Source organism: Sinohyriopsis cumingii, chromosome 2 (genome assembly GCF_028554795.1).
Source record: "Sinohyriopsis cumingii isolate HCF-2022 chromosome 2, ASM2855479v2, whole genome shotgun sequence".
NCBI classification, from domain to species: Eukaryota; Metazoa; Mollusca; class Bivalvia; order Unionida; family Unionidae; genus Sinohyriopsis; species Sinohyriopsis cumingii.
Window position 1 is genome coordinate 62,639,715 of NC_142962.1, and position 25,739 is coordinate 62,665,453.

Here is a 25,739-nt window from a genome sequence, read left to right on the forward strand (position 1 = left end):
GCTGAAAAATAGCGTTAAACCCCACAACAACAACAACAACAACAACCATGAAAGAATAAATTTAATTATTACTATATGCATTAAGTGTTTTATTGACAATTCATTTTTTTCTTATTTATATTAACTTTAATTAATCTTGTTAATACAATTTGCAATTTCACCAGTCAACCTTAAGGTTACTATGAATTTTTTTTAAATGAACAAACAAATAAAATGAACAGAGAACAGAATGAATGTGTAATGAATGAATGAATGAATGAATGAATGAACGAATGAATGATTGAATGAATGAATATGAATGAATGCATGAATTAACGAACGAACAAATGAATGAACGAACGAATGAACAAGAAAATAGACAAATATGATAGTTATGAAATACACAAATGCACAAAAAAATGAGAATAAGCTTGAAGAAAAAGAAATGAATATTACAAGAGTGTAAGATTTTAACATCAAATTGAAAACTTGCCTGCTTTCATTCACTGAGAGACACTTCATATCACATATACCCATTTCATTATATTGAAACCAGGAAGTGAAATACAATAGATATCGGTAAATTAAAGGATTGAAAGATGTTACTTTTGAATAAGGATATAGTGTTTTCGTTAGACAAACAAATAAAGCAATTATCTTCTCAAACTGTTACCCTCAGTAGCACACCATAAACTTTAAACATAACTAACAAGTCACTAATCTCTGCTAATTTGAGAACAAGTCTTTATTTAATTTAGTTTGCAATATTTATTTTTTTATTCTGTCACATCTGCTGTTTATTTTACCCTTGTATCTACTTTGTACATAACGCAATTCTAAAACAGTGAAAAGGCTTAATGAGTGTGGATATGATCTAGTCTATTGACAACAAAGTGGCAAGAATAAACTACTATTTTTAATTTAGACCAGCTGTTCCTTATTAGTCTCTCTCTCTCTCTCTCTCTCTGTTTCTCTTTCTCTCTCTCTCTCCATCCATCCATACATCTATCTATCCATCCATGTATCTATCTAACTAACTAATTAAATCACTATTTAAACAGCAAAATCCTGGTGTATAAGGCAAGGGCAAAATGAGTACCCAGATTTATCAAGTCTTCTATTTACAACCAATGTCCTAAAAGTACTGTGACATTAGAAGATATTATTATGGCTGAAGTAAGCAGTGACATTTGCTGAATGAAGAATCACCCTAATGTATGCCACACTAAGAATAGTAACTCTACTTGTCTTTACTGAAAGCCAGTTTTGTTTAGCTCATAGGGTAGGCATTCACTATTTCCAACCATAATTGAACCACTATTTTATGTTTAATACACCAAATGACAACTGGATGTGTTTAATACTGCCGTTTTATTGATATTTTATTGCAATCTTTACCTACTAAAATTTCTTAAGTTAACATTAAAGTCATTTTTTATTTTTAGTTGTTATGACTCGATGGTCTTAAACTAAGTAATAGAAAAAAAGCAAAACCAGCATTTTTAGTTTGCGAGAACAAAAAGTGAAAATTTAAAAGGAACTTACAGTATTGTGAATTAAATCCCAGATAATCCTAAAATGTTCTATCACAAGTCCAAAAGTAGTGTGTTCTGAATGAATTCTAGTACTGAATGTGCTGATGTACCACTAGCCTGGAATCAGCTGATGTGCCAACAATCCTGATGTATCACAAATATGTCCAGAATATCCTTGAATGAATTCACAACAATCATAAAATAGTGACTTTGTCCAAAATGTTAATGAAAATTCCACAATTCCAATGAACAAATTTTAAATAAATGATTCCTCTCAAATTTTGTCTGAACATAGCAATGATTTTAGAGCTGAACATAAACGGTTTTCCAAGGGGGAAAAAACTCCAATGTCCTGAACTCAAATCCAAGTAAACAAGTTACTTATAATTGATAATTGATAGTACCAGCAATCATGTTTAATGGCAAATCAGCCTCATTTGCGTACAGTTAAAAGGTCTTTATGCAAGACTCTTTTCTGTAGAATTTTGTTGAATACTGTTTGGTGCTTTTTTAAAACAAGTTCAAAGTTTTCTGTTTTATTCAAGTGGATTGGCATCATGTATTCAAAGTTAAAATATCTTTATATCAGCATGATTTCTTTCAAGTCCAGACAAATTCTGTTGAAATTCTATCTTGAAACATCATTGGAAGGTATTATATTCAACTGTAGTGATGGCAACCATATCTGATGACAGATCAGAATAATTCTATACAAGCCCAAATGGGCTTCATTCAGGATAATTTCTGCCAAGTTTAGTTGAATATTTTCCAATGGTTTTTGTTAAGTTGAAATGGTAACTTTGAACCGAAAAAATAACCAGGACTATACTGACTGCTTAGTCACATGGACAGGTGAGCTAATAAGGTGGCTTTTTCATATAAATTATTAATGAGCTGTAAACAGTATCACTAAATATTTTACCCACCCCATGCAGACAGGATTTGATAGTAAAATTGGTAATACCTGTATAAATATCTAAGAAAGAGGAGGGGGAAATGTTGCTCTGTTGCAGCTTTGTCATGGATTCCTTCCCATTTTTATCAAAAGTTATTTTACTTTTGTTTACTTGTATAGAAAATATTAAACTGACTCTCCTCCTTGCAACCATGACCCCATCATTCTGAACCAAGAAGTACCTGTATTCTTGAACATTCTGGAAACAAAGTGTAACTATATGGAAAGCTGGATATTGGTTTAGTTTTATGCAAACAGAAGATACATGAATTAACTTAAAAAATCGAACACAGTTGTTAAATAATTTTCAACATGGACATTCTTGCCTACTATGTTACATCTTATGTTTTACCTCTTGCACCAAACTTTCACAAATTCAAGAAACTCATAAATGTTGATAATACAAACTGAGAGAATACAAACAATAACATTTCATCCCATGAAATTTAGCCTCTTAAAATAATGAAATTTAAACGCACTAATCCATTTTATACTACAATAATTAAGACTAGGAGCCTTGGTGGTAACATGCTTGCTTTCCTGTTAAAGATTTTATTCCTGGTTCCAATAATTTACATGAATGTGGTCACCCATCACCCATCTTCGGTCTGTGGTTTAGTCTCAATCCTTAGTTTCCACTGACCAAAGACAACACCATCACCTGAGCTAATGAGTGCATTGTATAATTTGGTAAAACTTGTTGTGCAATCAATAATAAATGTGTATATTTAACTATTATTTCAAGCTAAACCTGGTCCCACTTTCAACAAAATTTTCAACTTCAGAATGTAACCAACTCAAAATTTTGTCCCGCCATGCAATTCCTAATATTAAGAACACAAATAACCAGCTTGTTTCAAACTGCAGTTTTAATTCAATTATTTTAATGCTGCTTACAGATAAATTGCATACAAATTTTAAATTGATATTTTATTCAATGTTGAGATGTTTTATGAAAGTAGAACCAAGAATATCTACCCTTCTCCAGTGTTGCAGCTGATGTTTCTGACCCAAGCTTGATTTCCACTTCTGGTATGTAGTACACAGGGAAAAGAAAACGCAATCCAATGACTCTCTGAAAAAAATATTTCCATTTAATCACCTTAAACCATTTTAAACAATGCTAACAAACTGATATTAACAAAATGAAACAAGAAGTGGTTTGTTGAGTATGGTTTATTTTGAAATGCCTCTAAGCATCATGTTAAAAATATAAACAAAGGAACACTAAAATCCAATTGTTAATAATAAATAAACTGATCCATCATTTTTTAGCTTGATTAAAACTAATTAATTTGACATATCTGTTTTTACATGCAATATAAATTTAATATCTTTTGCAAAATTTGCTCACTTTTATTACACATTAAAACCACACTATAACACTCTCATTCCAACACAAACTGAAGATGTGTTTTATTCTTGAAAAAAAAAAACCCTGTTGAATTGTTCATCTCAAATATATTAGTCCTGCATCATATGTTGTTGTTGTTGTTGTAGGGTTTAATGCCATTTTCAGCACAAGATAGGCTATACATGGTGGCCAGTATAACTGGTGGAGGAAGACCCATGGAAAACTCCAGGAAGAACCATTGACCCACGAGAAGCTTCTGGCAGACTTTATCATGTACCAACATTAGCCGAGCCTGAGACTCAAACCCACACAGATAGAGGTAAGATGGCAGTGATCCATAATGGTGAGCACTTTAGACCACTTGGCCACTCAGGGCCCCCTGTATTATATGAATTTCAATCAGTGTATTTATCAAACCTAAATAAAAGTTTCTTTTTAGAAATGTCTGATTTATGGTCGGTCAAATCTAGCAAATATAAATGTTTCAGAAAATATAGTATTCCATAAGTTAGTTTAAGTATATAAGCAAGAAATGAAGTATCTGATTTAAATGGAATCTAGCAGAATTTTTTTAGAAATTACTCTTCACTGTGTACATTTTTGATAGAATTACTATTATGAATATGATGAGATCAGCTGTTGAGTATTTGTATTCTATTTACACTTTAATTACAAATATGAGTATATGCATGTACCAATGAATGGTGTACTGCCAAATAAATAAATATGTAATAACTATTTTTTAAAGTATTTCTTGTTTGATATGCATCAAATAACTATGTCACTAAGTTCATAGTTTTGCACCCCACTCCAAGTTTTTATTAGCTAAGAGGATACAGGTGCAATATTTTCTTCAGCCAAATGACTTGGTTGAGTACTGCATGAATAATGTATACAGCACGATGGCATTTTGTAGACACCAAACCTGAGAGCCAAATGACTTGGTTGAGTACTGCATGAATAATGTATACAGCACGATGGCATTTCGTAGACACCAAGCCTGACAGCCAAATGACTTGGCTGAGTACTGCATGAATAATGTATATAGCATGATGGCATTTTGTAGACACCAAACCTGATAGCCAAATGACTTGGCTGAGTACTGCATGAATAATGTATACAGCACGATGGCATTTTGTAGACACCAAACCTGAGAGCCAAATGACTTGGCTGAGTACTGCATGAATAATGTATACAGCACGATGGCATTTTGAAGACACCAAACCTGAGAGCCAAATGACTTGGCTGAGTACTGCATGAATAATGTATACAGCACGATAGCATTTTGTAGACACCAAACCTGATAGCCAAATGACTTGGTTGAGTACTGCATGAATAATGTACACAGCACGATGTTTTCTTGTAGACACCAAACCTGAGAGCCAAATGACTTGGTTGAGTACTGCATGAATAATGTACACAGCATGATGGCATTTTGTAGACACCAAACCTGATAGCCAAATGACTTGGCTGAGTACTGCATGAATAATGTACACAGCACGATAGCATTTTGTAAACAACAAACCTGATATGCTAGTGGGATTTCACTGTAGTTTTGTTTACGAATGAACAGTACACAAACTCTTATGTTACAGACCACCTTTTCAAAGAGATCACCTGTCTCTAGAGACTACAGGGATTCAGTATCTGTTGCTGCTAATGACCCCTCCACACACACACACACACACACACACACACACACAAACAAAAAAAATGTATTTGCATAGGGGGCGCTCACCAGTTATTATATACTTTTGAGAGAGTGACGTATGTAAGGTGAAGTTGTATGCATTTAATACATGCACAATGGAGAGAATGTGGCATACCTCTATGCTACATTAATGTAATGTGGATGATATTTCTTTGGATATTGTACTTTTGGAAATTGTACATGATTTAAACACACTGCTAACTAAAATGACTGATCCCTTGTGCTAAAAAATCAGCCTGAATTCGGCTAAAGTACACTATCCTTAGCAGCTATTAAAATAGGGAAAATTAATTTTGCCAGACTAGACAATACCAGCTTCAGAAAGTGCAATGAATGAATTACCAAATATATAAAACATAAAAAAAGTTATTGGCTCTTTTTTATACAATTTACCTCTGAAGTTCAGGAAGTGAAAATGACCAAGTGGAGCTAGCACTTTTTTGAAAGGTGCACATCTGGAGTAAGGCCAAGCTGTATACTCTATAACCCATATTACACCCATCAATCATACACCAAAATAATGGGAATTAAAGGTTCTTTGAATTATACCTAAAATATACAAGGTCTTTTTTAAATAGCCAGTATAACCAGTGAGGAAAGCCGGGGAAATTCTTTTTCTTTAAAATCCTAACCCTTTGCAAAATACAAAACTGTAGAGCACCACCATACCATAGGCACATGACATAATCCCCAAAATAAGACTTTATTGTCCATCAGTGGATCTATATCAAATCATACATGTGACATGTCTAAAGGAGTCTTTACTGACTTTTGTCCTTCATTTCAGGCATTAAAATTGTCAAGACTTCCAAAATGATAGATAATATAAAGGAAACTTCCTGATTAGCTTTTAGAAAGATTTCCAATTTGTTTCACTTTTCTGCCAAATTTTATTGTCTTAATCAGCCAGCTTCCTTGATCATCAAAAAGATATACATGTCTGAGTTTTACTGCATATAATATATATTTAGAGATATCTATGATAATTTTCATAGGAAGCAACTACTGTGGTTTAATTTATTTTGTCTGAATCAGTTTGCATGGTATTGTTTAAAAAAAAGTACATTTTGTGCATACTTACATTCATGCATTTTTGTCAATGTCAAAGTAGGATATTTATTGGTATTGAATTTCATGGGTTAATCTCTATAGACATAAAAAAAGGATACAATTTCTTTTTAAAATATGTCAACAACAAAAATTTGTCACATGAATGTATAAAAGATTACTGACACCAGTATTACCACAAGTAAAACAACTATCAAGCTCAATCCTGTACACCATTTTATTTGTGGGCATGCCTTCAATCTTTAGCTATGATAAGCTATTGGCCTCAGATGTCCCCCCCCCCCCCATGGCTTTTCCAAAACATTTAAAAGCTTTTATATTTTTATGTCTCCCCCTTCGATATTGTGTGTTGTTTTCCAGTAAAAAATGAAATAGGATTTTGAGATAAAAATTTATTTACATAACTGTTTTTTGTTGCAGGGGTGCCTTCTTAATGTTATTTTTATCTTTATTGGATAAGTCATACTCCTGGACCACTGTATAAACAGATCACCTGTTTCCTTCTCTATACCAATACTTGATAAATTAATACATGATATGTACTCCCACCCACTAACATATCCGTTTATGGATGGTTTCCATAACGAAGTCCCTAGTTTTTAGTGTGATTGTGGCCAACAATCATCCTAATGTCCATGTGTGCTATGTGTATGCTATAGTGGTATGTCTGCTATCAGGGTTTTTGTAAGGACAGGCCATTGTTCAGTCCGATTCTGTTATGGTTGTTTGATACTTCTTTAAAAAAACAATTTATCTAGCATGTAATAATATCTCTATATTTTATCAAATACATATGGATAAACCATGGTTTTGACTGGTTACTCAACATCACATGGAACAGACACAGCTAACAACACCATGAAAGCCAGTTACTGAAGCACATCAATACAGTGCCATCTTTGACTTAAAGCCCAGTCCATACAGTTTCAGCTTAAATCCCCATTAGAAAAGTCTCAGAGAACAGACCTACTGTAATTATGGCTTTGATAAACCTGAACCTGTGTCATTTTACAATTTTGGGAATATTTATGTGGCAGCATTTGTGTTTACCATGAGATCTGATTGACACTATACTTATTTAGAAATCAGTCATGTGTGGGTTTTACTACTGGGCTGTTATTAGTGTGTTTATACATAGTAGTTAATTGGTACTTGTGCTTTAAGCCATACTGTTAGCATTTTACGGTACTGTTCTTCCCTTGGATTGAAAAATGAATGGATAAATTGAGATGTGCTATCAGGACAAGTAGAATTTTAGCAGAGAAGTTTTCTACCTGTGATTGGAAGTATAAATACTTGCATTTATCTATGCTTTATGTCAATTATTCATTTAGACAGGATAAATCTTAAATCATAGAGAATGAAACAAGTACAACTTTTTCCATGTAAGTATCTTCAACAAAAGTTGTACTTAAATGAAAGATCAATGTAAATAAGTATTAAATCTAATATTCCTAGATCTTTTTCATTATTCTTTCTTACAATAATATTAGTACTTAAATACTACTCTCTCTCTCCCTCATAAATCTAACTGATACATACATGCATGCATACATACATACATACATATATACATGCATGCATACATACATACATACATGCATGCATGCATCATACATACATACATACATACATACATACATACATACATACATATGCAATGACACAGTAAAATGCCTTGATTATTTTTTTTAAGCTTAAAGAAAATAACATGTAAAAGACCATAATTTACCAAGAATAAATCCATGATAAAATGAACTACGGGCAGATAAAATTTGTTTCACATGTGGATCATTTTTTTGTTGGGTCTTTAAAGTTAAAGTTCAGAGCACAATGGAATTTATGAAAAGTGATACCCAATGAATAATTAAAACCACATTATCTTTGCAAACCATATCTTGTGATACCCAATGCAAGCTTACAATATTACTAGACAGTGCTGGAGGTTGGGGGCTAGGTGTTGGGACAATAAAAAAGTATTTTGAGCTTCCAAGGTGGTGGGGGTGGGGGTCTGTGTGTGTGTCACCGAAAAAAGTGATGTCATCCAATTCAGAATAAGTTACCTTTTCATGAAAGCTTGCAGAAAATTACTGGAGATTCAAATCTGATATAAAGCAAATAATATCTGCCTTCTCTGAAGCATTTAATATGCTTACTAAATAAAACTGTAGACTAAGCACTGTCCAATATCACCACCACACACCTTCATACACAAGAGCCAAAACTCATATAATGACAACCAAACAGGTATTAAATAAAAACAAAATATACAAATTTTGTGTTTTTAAAATCCATTGGACAGTGGAATATTTCCTTAATTACTTGCAGTCTTTGCTGCTCTCAATGGCTCATCAGGGGAAATGGAGGTAATGTAAATGACATTAATGTTCATCACTGCACTCAGTAGAGACTGGACAGTACTGTTGTTCAAACTTCCATGAAAGTCTTACTGACTTGTTTGTAACCTAAAAATTATCTTTCTGCATCTGTGTTGCTGTCAAATTTGCTGGCTGGTGTTGCTATGGATACAAGTCATATACACTAGAATGACTAATATAAAGGGGGTGTCAAACTTGCTAGCTAGTGTTGCTATGTCAATGGATACAAGTCATATACACTAGAATGACTAATATCAATAACATACTTGCAGTATGTGCACACAAAAAATTATCCCCCTTGCAGCTGCACTTCACAAAGTCAAACTCAGTTCAGGAATTCTGAAATTTAATTTTTCAGAGCTTTGCTTGCATTGCAGATGACTTATTCTCTGAATCACAGCTGCATTTTTACATTTTACCTTCAAAAATAAATCAAATAACTTGACGTATGTTTTTATTTAATATCAGAGCAGTTGTGATTAAACAAGTGTTTATACATGCATGTATGTGTATGTGTGTTGTGATAATACTTGATAATGCTAAGTCTAATAACTATTTTTTGTTTTTAAGTGTATTACATGTTTTATATCAAAAGATTGCTTATTCTCAAATGAAGGTCATTTTTGGTTCAGGTGCACTGATTCCCCCTTGAGTCTTAAACCACCATCCCCATACTATCTGGGAATAGGGCAGGTATGTTGTTCTACTTAGTGCACTTTACCTATGCAAATTAACCTAATCAGCTATGCAAATTAACCTAATCAGCTATGCAAATTAACCTAATAAGCTCTCTTCCCCCCCCCCCGACAGTGTCCAAAGAATTTATCACCCTAGCTATTCTCAGCCAATTAAATAATATGTGAAAATGTATCTATCTCTGACTGCCTTGCCTCCATGATAATAGTTTTACATGTGTTCTAAGCAGAACTGTTTACTATTAATACAGACTACATGTACATACAAAAAACATATATAGTGGTATCCCTCTATCTTGCATTTTTATTTTTTGATCTAAGGAAAAACTAGTGCAAAGAAACTAAAGTCTATTCGAAATATATAAATATATAATGTAATGACAAAGAGATAAAACTCTCATTTTGAATGAGAATAAGAATTAGAAACATCCCAAAATGACTTCTTGGTTAGGTTATAGGTTCTGCTCTACAGTTAATATGTACTTCTGAGAGAAGGATATGTATAAGGTGAAGTTGTTTGCACTGGCAACATGCACAGTGGAACGAATGGCTGTATACATGTACCTTAATATTTTAATGTGTTGTGATTGAAATGTCATTACATTTCACAATTATGGAAACAATGCACTATCTAAAGCAGACAGCTATCAAAATGTCTGCTTCCATGGACTAAAAACGAGCCAGGACCAGTCCAAAATACACTGACTTTGGCATTTATTAAAATAGGGGAAGGAAAATTTAGGTAAGTAGACAATACAAACTGTTAAAGTCCAGTAAATGAATTATATAACAAGTAAAACAAGTTACTGTATTTACCATTCATATTGGGACATGACAAAATAATAAATTTTTTTCCTATTTAGGAACTTATGGTAAAACTTTTTACCCCTAGATCACATGTCCCAAAACTTAAGAAACAAAATTTGTGCTGAATTTTTGTGCCCCCCCACCAGCATTTTGCAATAAAATAGATAAACAAAACACTTATATGATAATAAAATAAAAGAAGCTAACCTTGTACTGTTATCATTTATTCCTCTTTCTTTTCATCATTAGCATTATAGAATAAAATATATCCATAAACAACGTATATGTAGCATAGACATCCATACTGACATGAACATAGTGAAACAAATCGTGTTTGGTTGTGCTCAAAGGTCTGAATATGTTATTTGATTGAAAACTGGATCCAACAAAATACTAAACGAGAGGGAAATAATCTACTGATTGCTAGAAGACATCTGCCATTCATGCATAACACTGTGTAAGATGCAAAATAACAAAGATTATATTATATATAGGCCAACTACATGTCAGTATCTTGCAAATAAAAATCATTATTTGCAAATACATTAACTTGAGTGCAAATGACAATCTTTTCTCTAGCATGGGTCACAAAAGTATTATTAAGCAAGTTATTGCTGTCTATACTATTTACCCGCAGATATAAATGCCCATTTGTATTAATTATGACCACAGATGCCAAGCAAATCGAAGCCCGGGTGGTGAATAAACACAACTGGCAGTGGGCAATAAGCTCATTGTTTAAACTTTGACAAGACATCAAAGACAAAGGTTATTTTTATCACAAAGCAAACCAACCTAGGAAACTGACTTTGGCTGCTTTTAAGATGATTTTTTTAAAAAAAATGGATATCTTTACAAAGGTTACTTTATTATAAAGCAAGCCAACCTCAGAAACCAACTTTGATTTCTTTTAAGGGTGCCAATGTTTAATAAAAAGAAAATTAATATACAAAGTCAGCCAGCATAGTGAAGCTAACTTAGGTTTCTTTAAACTGGTATTTGCAAGAAACCTGAAAATAAACTGAAACAATGGAACAATTTTTAGCGTGACACAATACAGTGCTTCCTGCATGGATATCAATAACCCATCATTGTCCAGAAGAATTGGAGAAAATAAAATCATTTGATGAATTTGAGAAGGCAAGAAGAGAAGATGACTTCGCTGACAATATGATCATTAATATTAATGAAATTTCAGTGAACTTTCATCCTGAATGGACTGGCGATAAGATGGGGGTTAAAAGTGTGAGAATAAGTATTGTTGTTGTTATAGCAATTAACACCATTTTTCAGCACAAGATAGGCTATATATAAATTGTGGAGGAAGAACCCAGGAAAAACCCCAGGAAGAACCACTGACCCACGAGAAGCTACTGGCAAGCTCTCTCACATATCCACATTTGCCGAATCTGAGACTTGAACCCATGCAGACAGAGGTGAGATGGCAGTGATCTGTAACGGTGAGTGCTTTAGACCACTTGGCCACTTGGGGCCCCTGAGAATGAGCATCACTGGTGCAGATTTTTTGAAATCTGACATTAGTCTTTGTAGTTTCCACATCAGGAGATATGCTGCCTCCAAAGATAATTTTTCACAGCATCAGAACACTAAAAAATAATAAAATATTCTTACTCCAGATGTGCACCTTTCAAAAAAAGTGCTAGCTCCACTTGGTCATTTTCACTTCCTGAACTTCAGAGGTAAATTGTATAAAAAAGAGCCAATAACCTTTTTTTACATTTTCTATATTTGGTAATTCATTGATTGCACTTTCAGAAGCTGCTATTATCTAGTCTGGCAAAATTAATTTTCCCTGTTTTAATAGCTGCTATGGATAGTGTACTTTAGCCTAATTCAGGCTGATTTTTTAGCACAAGGGATCAGTGATGTTAGTTAGCAGTGTGCTTAGATCATGTACAATTTCCAAAAGTACAACATCCAAAGAAATATCATCCACATTACATTAATTTAGCATAGAGGTATGCCAACATTCTCTCCATTGTGCATGTTTTAAATGCAACAACTTCACCTTACATATATCACTCTCTCAAAAGTACATAATAACTGGTGAGCACCCCCACTGTGCTGAGTATAATCAGGACATGGATGAGTAAATGTTGCAACTCATTTGTCCCATTGACAAATGATTGGGAAAGTTTCTCCTGAGCCCTGATAATTTGCCATCAATCACAGCATCATGTGAAAATAACTGCTGGATAAAGGGATGTTGAGTCAAAAACTCAATTGTACTAGCTCTCATTTCTTTTACACTTTTTATTATTCATTCATGTACACAAATAATTATGGTAAAATATTATAACATTTTTAATAAGAAAAAGTTCTCTGGACTTATGTTTTATTAAGCATAAATATGTTCACTGCAAATGGATACCCCACCATAATACCTAACTTCTGAAATAAATACAAAACTTAGCAAGGTGTGATGGGTGGACAGATGCACAAGGGTAAAATGATATGCCCTATTACTGTCAAGGTAGGAGAATTAAAGTTACTGAATATGTAACATTATCAACAGCACAGTAGTTACGTTGTTGGAATGCAAAATCTCATACATACCTCCTTCTCTGTGACCCTTTCAGCCACATCTGAGATGCTGAGTCGCAATGTGTTGCTGGTAATCACTGCATCTGGCTTACATAGGTGAGATACTCCTGCAGTATTGATGAAAAAAGTTATAATCCATCTATTAATTTATAAAAGTAATTCTGTATTTACTACAAGATTTTAATGTTGCTAAGGGAAATAACTCCAGATATCACATTTTAAGTTACCTATTATAGCAATACTAATTACCTGTGATATTAAGCTGTATTTAGAAATAATATTAGCAGGGCAAATATATTGTAAATTACAGATAATCAAATCTAAAAAAATCTTAAAAATGTATGGAAAGAAATCAGGTCAAACTGCAAAGAACAAAGATCCTAATCTGACATTTCATAATATGCCAGCAGATCAAGGTCTATGGACTTCATAGCTGGATCTGACTTATAAGAGAGTATTTACACAAGCCCATTAGAATTAATTCACCAGTCAAATGCACTAATATCTGCACTTATATGAGTAATGCACTACACAAAAAAATATATACTGATGCAACGTTACACATGATTCAGTTTCGGAAGTCTATCAATATGTGTTCTATCACATACCATAATTCACTTAATTCTTTTTACACATTTTCTTTTTAATGTGCCCCCAAAGTTACCTTAAAACCCTTTAACTTTTGCAGCATTAAAATAATTAATATTTAAATGTATCATATTTTTATTACATAGCACTTTGTATATTTTGGAAAATCCTTTAAATTACCATACCTAAAAGTTCTACTTGGAAGACTTACATTTGCCACAACAACAAAAAAGATAAAAAATACCATATTTTCATTTTTTTTATATATAAAAATGAGTGACAGATTAAAGTCATGATCATATACAATTAAGTTGGGGGTTTTATTGTTTTTTTATTTATGTTGTGTTTTTTTTTAAACCTCGTATTCTGATGTGTTAAAATAGGGATGGTTCCCATTTCAAATGGCTTTGAAAATATGCTGAGGTACAATTTAGATACATCCAGTGACCAAAATATTGCTTTGCTAAGCATGTGATATAAATGTAATTAACTTTGGGTAAGTTCTTAAGTGAGGCATCGAATAATGAAACAAGAGGTTAAGAAATAAAGAATCACTATTTATACTTGTACAGAAAGGTTACTTATCATTTCATAATTTTATTCATTTTTTAACCATGTATTCTGATGGCTTTTACTGCGATCAAGAAGAAAAGATCACATTTCAAATGGCTTTGAAAAAATACCAAAAGACCACATTTCAGATGGCTTTTAAAAAATACCAATGTAAAATATTGATATGTAAAATGACCAAAGAGTTTTTTTTCTGGGTACTGGTATATGTTTGATATAACCCCAAATGGAAAACAACTATTTGTTACTTCAATTACAAACGACTGGACCTATTTGTTAATTTCACATATCACATCAAATAATGAAAACATGAGATCAAGAAATAAAAAAGAATAATTGCCAATTATAATTGTGCAGATAGGTTTTTAATCACATCTTGCTGAAATTGTAACTCTTCTGTTATTTGAGAAGTTACTTTCATTTGTCAATCTGCCCCGATTTGTTTTCTTTACTGACAAGAAAATACAATGACTGATTCATAAAATCTCTTATGGTCATTACAATATCTGCTTCTGTTTATTAACTACTGAACAAAGACCTTTAAAGTACATATCCTTAGATACTATCATTAACTAATGTTCTTTATTAAGTTGGTTACCATAACAAAGCACCATGTAGTATGTTCTAAATACAGATGAGCTTGCACACTGAGACATTATTGTTTCAGCCATATCTCTCTCTCTCTCTCTCTCTCTCTCTCTTTCATTAATAACAACTAAAAGTCTTTTTGAGTACTTTTGTTTTTATTGTAATTGGACTTTTGAGTTGAGAGCAGAATAAGACAACATTTTTATTATAAGAACTGTTAGGTTGTTGAGTATCTTGTGACCCACAGATCTTGTTCATGTACAATCCCTTTTTTTGTACACGGTATGTACCACAAAATAATTATTTATTTAACATATAATTTTTGTACTCTGAAATTAATATTTATTTCTTTGTGTACACAAAAAATGGAAGCACTTCTGGGCAGTGATCACTTTTGCAAAATTACATGTGAGAATAACCTTTTATTACGATATCAAACAACCTTCATTGCCACCAAATTTAGGTTTATATACACCTATTTAATACCACCAGGAAGAACATAAAATGGTGCAATATTTTGTCTTGCATTACCTATCTGCATCTGTACTGCACAAATTAATTATTGATATCAATATTGGTTCACAGCCATTTTTCAATGGAAATGCAAGTAGGAAACACATTTTGGGGGCTACTTCTGAATACATCCAAATAAATCGGCTTGCAGAGATTTAAGTTTAGCCTCTGGCCTAGTTACATTAGAAATGTTGTTTTTCAATGGCTATTTCGCTTGCAGAAGGGTAAAAGAGTATTTTGTTTTTGTTTATTGGACTCATCATTTTCATGACCTGGAACTTTTTTACTCCAAATCCCCATCTTATCCTAACTTTCTGCAAAGGTTCTCCTGTCTGTGTGCAGTTCATACTAGTCTGCTTTAGCAGTGAGGCCAAAAAATCTAAAATTAGGACACAAAATCAGATTCCAACCATGAGTGAATTTTGCGTGTAAAAAAAACAGGTCTCAAATCCTAAGTTTTTTCCTCTGTATTTTGTAATGCGACAATAAAGTCCAGATTATTTAGTACCATTGTCGAGATACGTCTGTCTACATTTCTGTAATACCACCCACTTTAGTGTATCTTAATGACCATGACTCTACAAAGTTCAGTTGTTGTTGTTGTGGGGTTTAACGCCATCTTTTCAGCACACGACAGGCTATGCATGGCGGCCAGTATTAATGGTGGAGGAAGAACCAGGGAAAACCCCGGGAAGAAACACCAACCCACGAGAAGCTATTGGCAAGCTTTCTCACATACCCACATTGGCCGAATCCTAGACTCAAACCCACGCAGACAGAGGTGAGATGGCAGTGATCCATAATGGAAAGTGCTTTAGACCACTCAGCCACTCAGGGCCCCCTACAAAGCTCAGAAGTAGGGTACTACCTCCTGACACTTAAATGGGGTGCCAGGAGTTAATGAGTTCAAATGAGTGAACTGAAAGACATGGAACAAAATATAAACGATGTAAGGAGTGTTCATACAAACATAAAATATTAAAGGATATTCAGTCACCCATTATTACAAATCAAAATTCATTCATGACAAAAGCTTTAAATATGAGTGTGGTAGGGCTATCAAATTTATTTTGTTTGATGAACACTGCAAATCAAATGTACACCAATATGGCTGGGAAACAGACCTCTTCAAAGGCTGTTTTGAGTGTAACCTATCTGTGTGTGTCTGTATGAGCTCTCTGCACCTATTTTACAAAATGTTTGATGACAACAATGTATCATTTTGGCACATAAATAAAATTAACCATTTATGTTATACAAGAGTAAATAAAAAGTTTTTAAATCACAAATAAAAAAATTAATGTACGAATCAATTCCTCAAGAACTCCTCCAACAAGCTAAGTTGTCAGACATGTTGAAAGCCACCATCCACAAATACACTGAGAAATCTGATTAAAAGTTTATGGTTGTCTCTGATGTATTTAGTACACTGCACAAAGAAAAATGTTTTTAGATACAGCCTAGGAATAGTGACTTTAAAAAATTCACAAGCCAGGACTCAATTTACAAACGCCCAACATTTCCTTTTTTAATATTATTTGTCACACACTGTTGCAGTTGCTACAATTTAAATATATAATTAATCGGGGGTTTGAAAGTAATACAACATTCATTAATGTTCATCACTACACTCACTAGAGACTGGATGGTCCTGGTGTTCAAACTTCCCTTCTCTGAGTGAATCCTGGTCACAACCAAGATGACTTATGTCAACATGTTGTTTGCAGTATGTGCAAAAAAATTAATTGCGTCTCCACCACCTTCATTTTTTTCTATTTTAGCTGGTGTGCTTCGCGTACAAATATTCCATCAACCAGTTCCGAAATTTATTTTTGTTGGGCTTGGCTGATACTAATGACAGCTAATTGCTTCCTAAATCAGCTTCAAAAACAAACCACACCTGAACATTATTCTGACAAAAGAAATCATCATGCTTTGTGTTTTATATATCCAGAAAAATCTGACTTAAAAGAAACATTGCTGAGGTTCACAAACGTGTCAAAAATCTATAATATATATGGCTTAAATGTTTTGATTTAAAGTAATGATACATAGTAACTTTTATTCTCTTACATGCATCTAGCATCTGTTTGTTTTATCAATATTGGACTGTTCCACACCTGATCGAACCTATACAAATTAGCACAATGGGCTCACCCACTGCAGTTTTCAAACACATATCACTAGCTGTTGTCAGCCAATTAAGTAATATGTGATATGGTCTTTTATACATGACCTCTTCACCTTTTAATTACCACTATTTAAACTGCCCAAATGAAAGATTAACATCAGCTCCAGTCATGACTGTTTACTGTTTATATATGCTACATGTAAAAGGCATATACTGAAAGTGGTTTTCTTTCCGAAAATTGTGTTTCCTCGAAACACGACCATGACAGGGGGCTTCAGGAGTACAAAATTGTGTTTTTAGCATGATATGGTATGCAACAATTTGATTAAAATCAGATCTCCACTTCACTTAGGACAATGGCCATCTGATTTAAATAAGATTGCACAATGTTATGGCAGGTATGTCACCATTCTGAAAATACATTTATGCATTTCAACAGAGCGATCAGAGTTTTCTCTGAAAAATTTGATGATTTTTTTGCTTTGACTAGCTTGACAGGCACCTCTTCTAGAATACAAGTTGGGCAAGATCTGAAATAGAGGGGCCCCAGGCATAGAGCTATCAGATTTTTTAGCAGTTTTATGACAATATGATGGTTCACAAAATGCTTGAAAAGGTTGACATAATCTGTGAAAACTAACAGATTTTACTCAGTACAATAAACACTAACCCTGAATAAAATTTATTTTTGAAGGCAAGTTTGTGTTTGAGGTTTAACCATTGTACACAAAATCAATTACTGGAGCTTACACTATCACTGACACATCCAAAGGTATGCCAGTTAGGCAACAAATATTTGTTCACAGCCAATAATTAATTTAATGAATTTGATAAAGTAAAAAAACAGAGGGTACTAAAAAAAATAACAATCTGGTTTCTGACATAAAGTGTCAATTTCATTCTGAAACAAGTTAAGTATGACCCTTGCAGAAAATGTAAAGTTCTCAAAACAATGCAAATTAAAATTTAAGGAGATTTACATCACCTACTCTCTAGCAAATCCTTCTTCACCTCCAAATCCTCTATCACTGCCTCAACGATAAAATCTGCATCACATACTGTCTCTTCAAGTCTGCCCATAAATAGCACTTGACCCTATGGAAGAAACAGATAGTTCTGCAGCTTCTGATGTAAAATTATAATACCTCCAGTCTGTCTGAGATCATACACTATATAATAAAAAGAATTAGCTCTCACAAACTGAGAACTTTTGTACTTGCAAATGTGCTGCCTACCATCTTTCAGACTGTTATTTCAACTGCATATTTAGGGAAATTCTCAAACCATTATTTTTCTTCAGACTAATATGTCAACAATTTTATTTAGGCAGATAGTGATATGAAGAAGGCAAGCTGCACATTATTTTTAAGAAGAAAAAAAATTAATTTCCACAAATGCATGTCAATATTTAGTAAAAAATATTTGCAAATTTAAAATAATGATTATTTTAGTGGACCAAAGTTGCTAGATGATAAAGGGAAGTATCTCACAAGAAAATACAGGATGTCCATTTCCTTATTAGACAGCACATAGCAATGCCTAAACTAGGACATCATATGAAAATTTCATAATGTTAACTAAAATTAAAAAGTATAAATTTGCATCATTTCTTAAGACTTTATTTTGTTTTATATCTAACATAAACAACAGTGTTCAAACATACAAATAGCTCTGAAATAAAATAAATAGTAAATACTATTATCAAGATTTTAAAGTGAAAACATTTAACATGTGACTCAGGTATCCAAAGCAAGTTTATTTTATATAACCATAATCCAACAAATATACTCATCAGTTTAAAAAAGAGTGTCCTGAAGTTGCATTTTGTCTGCATCATCAGCCCGTTTTTGCTATAAGGCTTATCATTATAGCATGGTTCCTGTTATAAGTCTCATCTTTATAACATTGTTCCTGTTATAAGGCTCGTCTTTATAACATTGTTCCTATTATAAGGCTCATCATTATAACATTGTTCCTGTTATAAGGCTCATCATTATAACATGGTTCCTGTTTTAAGGCTCATCATCATAACATTGTTCCTGTTATAAGTCTCATCTTTATCACATTGTTCCTGCTATAAGGCTCATCTTTATAACATTGTTCCTGTTATAAGGCTCATCTTTATAACATTGTTCCTGTTATAAGGCTCATCTTTATAACATTGTTCCTGTTATAAGGCTCATCATTATAACATGGTTCCTGTTTTAAGGCTCATCATTATAACATGGTTCCTGTTATAAGGTTCATCATTATAACATGTTTCCTGTTAAAAGGCTCATCATTATAACATGGTTCCTGTTATAAGGCTCATCATTATAACATGGTTCCTGCTATATGGAAGGTATGATCATGGATCTCATTTCATTAAGTTGTAGTAAAAACTATACATCTCATTTACTTCACAATAAGTAAGTTTCACCATAACGCAATACACTCAATGACATCAATATGGAGCATTATAATCAATACTGTATTTACAAAGCCTATAGCACTAGTGAAAATGACACATGAATGTATTCCACTGCTTAATTTAATCATGACTTACAATGAAACTTTTGTGTAGCAACAGTCCCTCATCTCGAAGCTGTTTCTTGTCTTCCTCAAGCCTGCTAAAGGCTGAATTTAGAGCAGAGAGGTTGTTGTCATAGACCTTCACTCTGTGTCCATGGTATGCAAACGCACCTGCAAAAACCATCAGACCAACTGAATCAACTAATCTACAGAATATAGCTGCCACTTTCTTCTGAATCTTCAATTTGGGAATGTAATAATGGTTTTGCTTCGGGATGGTAATAGTTTGTTCTTGTTATTCATTGTGTTTTACTAGTGACACATCAATTCAAGGGGAAATATTATTTTCATAAAATTTTATTCAAGCGTCAAGTATCTTAAAATTCTAAATTTATTAAAATTTAGGGAGTTAAGCAATTCATGGCATGCAAATTGCAATAAATAGAAAATAAGATGTGTAATTTTCTAAAACTTATGTTTCTGCACATGTTTTTTTAACAGTATAACCACCATTAAAACAAGGGGACCTTGTATTCCTAATACAACTCTCACTCATTGCAATGCTCTTCATTATATCACAATTCTTGTAAAAGGCAAGTATGGTCAATGGTCCCATTTTATTATATGGTAGTAAAATTATAATTATCATATAATAATTCATTACAGGGGAAACTCACTCTATGGCTCCCAAGAGAGCATATTAATGAGGGAATGTTGTAAAAATCTGTTATCCTGATTCCAACACAAATTTAAAGATTATGTCAAGAAATTATAAACAAATGTAATTCTGAATGGTACTATATTACCATTCACATAAATAGTGAAAATGATGAAAACAAAGGGAAAGATGTACAAAATATCTTTACAGTCCCAAAAACACACTGGGTATTAGAAACCCCAAAGATTAGCCCATGGCTAAAAGATTACATGTATGGAGTTAGATACTCCATCACCAGCACACTTGGCTACCAGTCACACTGGTCAATCAATTAGTCAGTATTCCAGGTTGGTCAATCAAGCAATCACGCACCCACCAATCTCAGTCAGCAATGCCTAATCACCTGCTATTCAACCAGCAACACTTTACTCAGCTCTACAGCTGCTATGGTTCAGCTTCACAGCTACTACGGTCAATTCCTATGTTAGTTCTACAGCTTGTACCACAACAACTCCAATCACTCTGATCACAATGGTCAGTTCGACCACTCCAGTCACTCTGGTCAGCTCTACAGCTGAAGATGTGCAAGTCCTTAATGTAGACCGCTCACTGACATGACATTCCATAATGTCAAGAATTTGTCTTACAGTGAGGCATTTATACACAGACAATGCTGCAATACATGTCTGTGTGCAGGAAGTATTCGGTTCTTCCCATCAAAAGCACTTGGCACGTGCGGCATAAGATGAACCGAACTCACTATTTCAAAATCTTTATAGAATATACATAAATCACCCTCAGGTATCGTTGTGCTCAAAAAATGAAACCCGAGTAAATATAATTAATAAATAAAAGGATTTATACAATTCCATGACAGCGTGGGATTGACACAGTTCAATGCATTGTTCGTGGTAATAAATGCAATTAAAAAGAAAGTCTTTTGTACTTCTAACTCTATACAAAAAATGTTAATTAATTATTCTTTATCAACTTCATCAGCAATTATTTAACCATTATGTTGAAGGACTGCAATATAAAGTGTATGGTAAGAGCTGATGAATACCTTAAGGACTGACCACAAGTCTTTGGATGATGTAGTGCATGAATTCAGCTTTTATGCTAATTTGTCACTATGCAGTTGTTTGGCTTCTAAAATCATACTGTTTTTTAGTTTGTTTTTTTCCACATGGAAAAAAACTTTAGTCCAATGAAATTATAGGTTAGATTACTTAGCTTTTTATTAGGTTAGATTACTTAGCTTTTTATTAGGTTCTCTTACATTGTGTATTGATGCCATTGTGATCCATGGAAGTTCTGTTCTGTTCATAACACACTGGCCAGGTATCAAAACTATCTAGTCAACGGTATGTTTGGAATATTTGTCAATATCAACATGGTACCATCTTGTCACAAACAGAGGCATGATACCATTGTATTAATGTTTCTGACAGTGCATCCTTTCTGTGGCACTATGTCACAAGTGAGTCATGATGTCCTGTGTGAATATTTCTGACAGTGCATCCTTTCTGTGGCACTATGTCACAAGTGAGTCATGATGTCCTGTGTGAATATTTCTGACAGTGCATCCTTTCTGTGGCACTATGTCACAAGTGAGTCATGATGTCCTGTGTGAATATTTCTGACAGTGCATCCTTTCTGTGGCACTATGTCACAAGTGAGTCATGATGTCCTGTGTGAATATTTCTGACAGTGCATCCTTTCTGTGGCACTATGTCACAAGTGAGTCATGATGTCCTGTGTGAATATTTCTGAGTGTGTCATGTATTTTAGTCACAAGTGTATTCAATTTTTGTTTCTTGTCTTTAATAAAATTACTATTAAAAAAAGAAAAATATCACAACAAAACAATAAAAGGTTTTTTCAGTCTTCTTTAAAAGAAGAAAAAATACATCTACAGCAAGCACACTGTTGCTACTGAGTTAATCAAGTGTGTTGGTGTATGAGTATCAGAAGAACTTAAAACCTTGCATGTTTTTTTAATATTTAAGATCTAATATATCTTATTTTTCTATATCAAATGTAAGTAACATTCCAATTTTATCCAAGTCCATTAGATCTAGAGAAAGAACACATCAAAACTGTACATTTTCTGTTGCTTAAAATGTTAATTTCATACTGGCTCCATTCTATATTTACCTCAGTAGTGAACTTTCAAAGACTAAGATTTAATTGAATATATTCTAATTTAAGTTTTGCATTTTAGCCTGAAATTCAATGTGCTGATAGGATCACAGAAATTAGCAGTCAAGCATTGTTAAAAACCTAAACAATATATGAGGGTCTCCAAATAAAAGGGCAATTTAACATACACTGAAGTCAATTCAAAGAGAAAAAAATAGATTTAAAACACTCCACAAATTGAAATAAATGCAGAAAGAAGATGATGAAGAAGATGAAATAACTGCATGGTTTCAATTTCCGTTCTACATTTCATTGATGATTCAATGATTTTTTCTTAAATATCTTAAAACTGAAAATGCCACAATTATTTCAAAAATGTTATTTCACTGATCATTGTTAGTCACAAAAGATGTACCTTGAGCACAGTATCATGGATCTGCAACAATTTCTGGGTCATGTGTCCCTCAAATTTTAACTATTGATCATGCTTTTTCATCAGTGAAAAATCTGAACCCCTACCCAATTTTTCTTCAGCTCACATCCATCCATGTTTATGTTAATTCAAGCAATGGTTAGTCACATTAGGCAATAAAAACTGTATGATGCCAATAAATTACCATTTTGAAAAAAAACATTTAATCAAAACAATCAAGGTTTGTAGTAGTCTGCCGAGTTGCACTGCAAAGTTACTGATGGCCACATGTATAACATATTTTGAAGGTTAAATTATTGACAAGTTGAACTAACTTTTTCGGGTGAAAAACTTACAGAAATGCAAAATCTGACATTTAATCATGAATTATTAGATTCCAAAAATCATTCAGAAAGAAATTAGACTTCTTATAATAAATCTTAATAAAAGATGAGCAAACACTAAAGTTAAATAAGATTAAGATCCACGATGGAAATTTCCATAGTGCAGCTATTTTCAGATGAACCAGATATCCTAGCATGTAAATGTATTTTATGGATTACTTCAGCACCTGGTGAAAAATGTGAAACAAAAATATAAATTCCCAAGGACAAGATGATAGTGCAGATCAGATGACACAATTCTCATGGAAAAATGGTAAGCTAATAAAATTATCTCCCTTTTTTAATACTAGTGTGTTAAGTACTATCCAGTAAGTTTCTTTGTCTCTTTAACATGATGTATATACCCCAAATCTGGAGGACAATATTTCCTGCCCTTGTGTAACACCGTTATTAAGTAAGACAATTTTAAAGCACTCAAACATTTTTGTGTACGTATTTAAAAGGTAAGATATTGATCATGCTTCAGGATAATATTAATTATGAGAACTGCTACCTTGCAGCTATTGCTGAAGTGTTTTTTCGATATTATGTACTATTGCTGATTAAGTTGCACCCACAAGGGCTCGTATCGTTGCTTACAATTTAACTGTCAGTTATACATGTACTATAAAATAACACAAGTGAAGACACTTCTCTTTCTCATGCGACCTATTTAAGAATCAGTGCTGATATTTCAAGCATCATTTTACGGAGTGTAATAAAATTTGGTAATGATGTTTAAGCTCAGGCATTTGACTTTGTATGCCTGTCCAAATTTTGGCTTCCTATCAAAAATTTATGGAATGCCAAACCATTTTCCCATGCTACCACTCAACATGGCCACAATCGTGCCCACTTAATATGCAAGAACAATACGCTGAATTGAACACTGCCTTCTCAATGACCAACTGAAAATAATTATAAATAAATACAGGACATCATTTTTTTTTCTTCAAATTTGTCATTGGTAAAATTATACTCTCATGAAGATTTCTAAACAAATATGATTTCCCAGACACCTATGTAAAAATTCCAAGATATATTTTGGGACAATTTTATTATACTTCACAGTAAGTTCTTGTCAAAAAATGCATAAAAAGAAATAAACATTACATATGTTTAAGAGTTGACATATGAAGTGTGATGTATGGGTTCATTGGCTGGATTGTGTAGCTGGTAACTGGACTTTCACTATTGAGCTACCCCTCTATGCTTTCCATGTTACGTGAATTTTTGTTACATGTATGCCACAATTATCAAAAGAACGACATGCCCATCTGATACACAGGGGCTTGTATCATTGCTTAAAATTGACCTGTCATACATGTACTATATAATAACTACGAGGGATGACACTTCTCTCCTTTCTCGCGCGACCCATTTAAGAATAAATGCTGTTATTTCAAGCCACATTTCATGCAGCCTAATAAATTTGGTACTGATATTTAGCTCAGGCATTCGACTGTGTATCCCTATCAAAAGTTTGACTTACCGGTAATATCATACCTTTAAGGAATGGCAAATCATTTTCCCATGGTACTGCTCGACATGTACCTGAGCGTGCTCCCTTAATATGCAAAAACAAGGCCCTGAATGGAATACTACCTTCTCACTGGCCAACTGAAAATAAGTTATAAATAAACACTGGACGTCATTTTCTTTCAACCAATTAGAGGACAGCGCTTTCGTCATGCATATTAAGCGGGCGCGATCAGGTACATTTCGAGCGGTACCGTGGGAAAATGATTTGGCATTCGTTAAAGGTATGATATTACGTCAAGCTTTTGATAGGTATACATAGTCGAATGCCTGAGGTAAATATCAGTACCAATTTTATTAAGCTACACAGAGCGTAGCTTGAACTATCCGCGTTTATTCTTAAATAGGTTGCGTCATCAAGGAGACAATTCTCCTCCCTTGTAGTTATTATATAGTACATGTATGACAGGTCAATTTTGAACAACGATACGAGCGCCTGTGATCTGATATTGTCATCGAATTTAGGTAACGAACGCTCCAAATTATGTTTGTTCAAGCAAGTCATAATCTCCTTATTTACCTGCAATTTTCAAACCCATTAAACCACACCCTAGAACTGCTAATTTGACCATTCCACACAATTATAGTTCACTTCATAAATAAGTGGAAAATGGAGTAAAATATCCGTGCGCATTCTTGTTGCTACACTGCTGATCC

General features: G+C 33.3%; 1 protein-coding gene across 1 annotated transcript in view; it reads right to left on the bottom strand.

The window, feature by feature from the left end:
- Nucleotides 1-25,739, bottom strand: part of LOC149805035 (uncharacterized) — a 42,881-nt gene extending 17,142 nt beyond the window's left edge. Inside the window, exons 1-5 of the mRNA XM_089946736.1 lie at nucleotides 25,603-25,739; nucleotides 19,983-20,119; nucleotides 18,427-18,532; nucleotides 13,060-13,154; nucleotides 3,448-3,544 (exon numbers count right to left, since the gene is read on the bottom strand). Coding sequence (XP_089802862.1) covers nucleotides 3,448-3,544; nucleotides 13,060-13,154; nucleotides 18,427-18,532; nucleotides 19,983-20,119; nucleotides 25,603-25,654 — 487 coding nt within the window. The 5' untranslated portion in view covers nucleotides 25,655-25,739. The remainder of the gene's footprint in view (nucleotides 1-3,447; nucleotides 3,545-13,059; nucleotides 13,155-18,426; nucleotides 18,533-19,982; nucleotides 20,120-25,602) is intronic.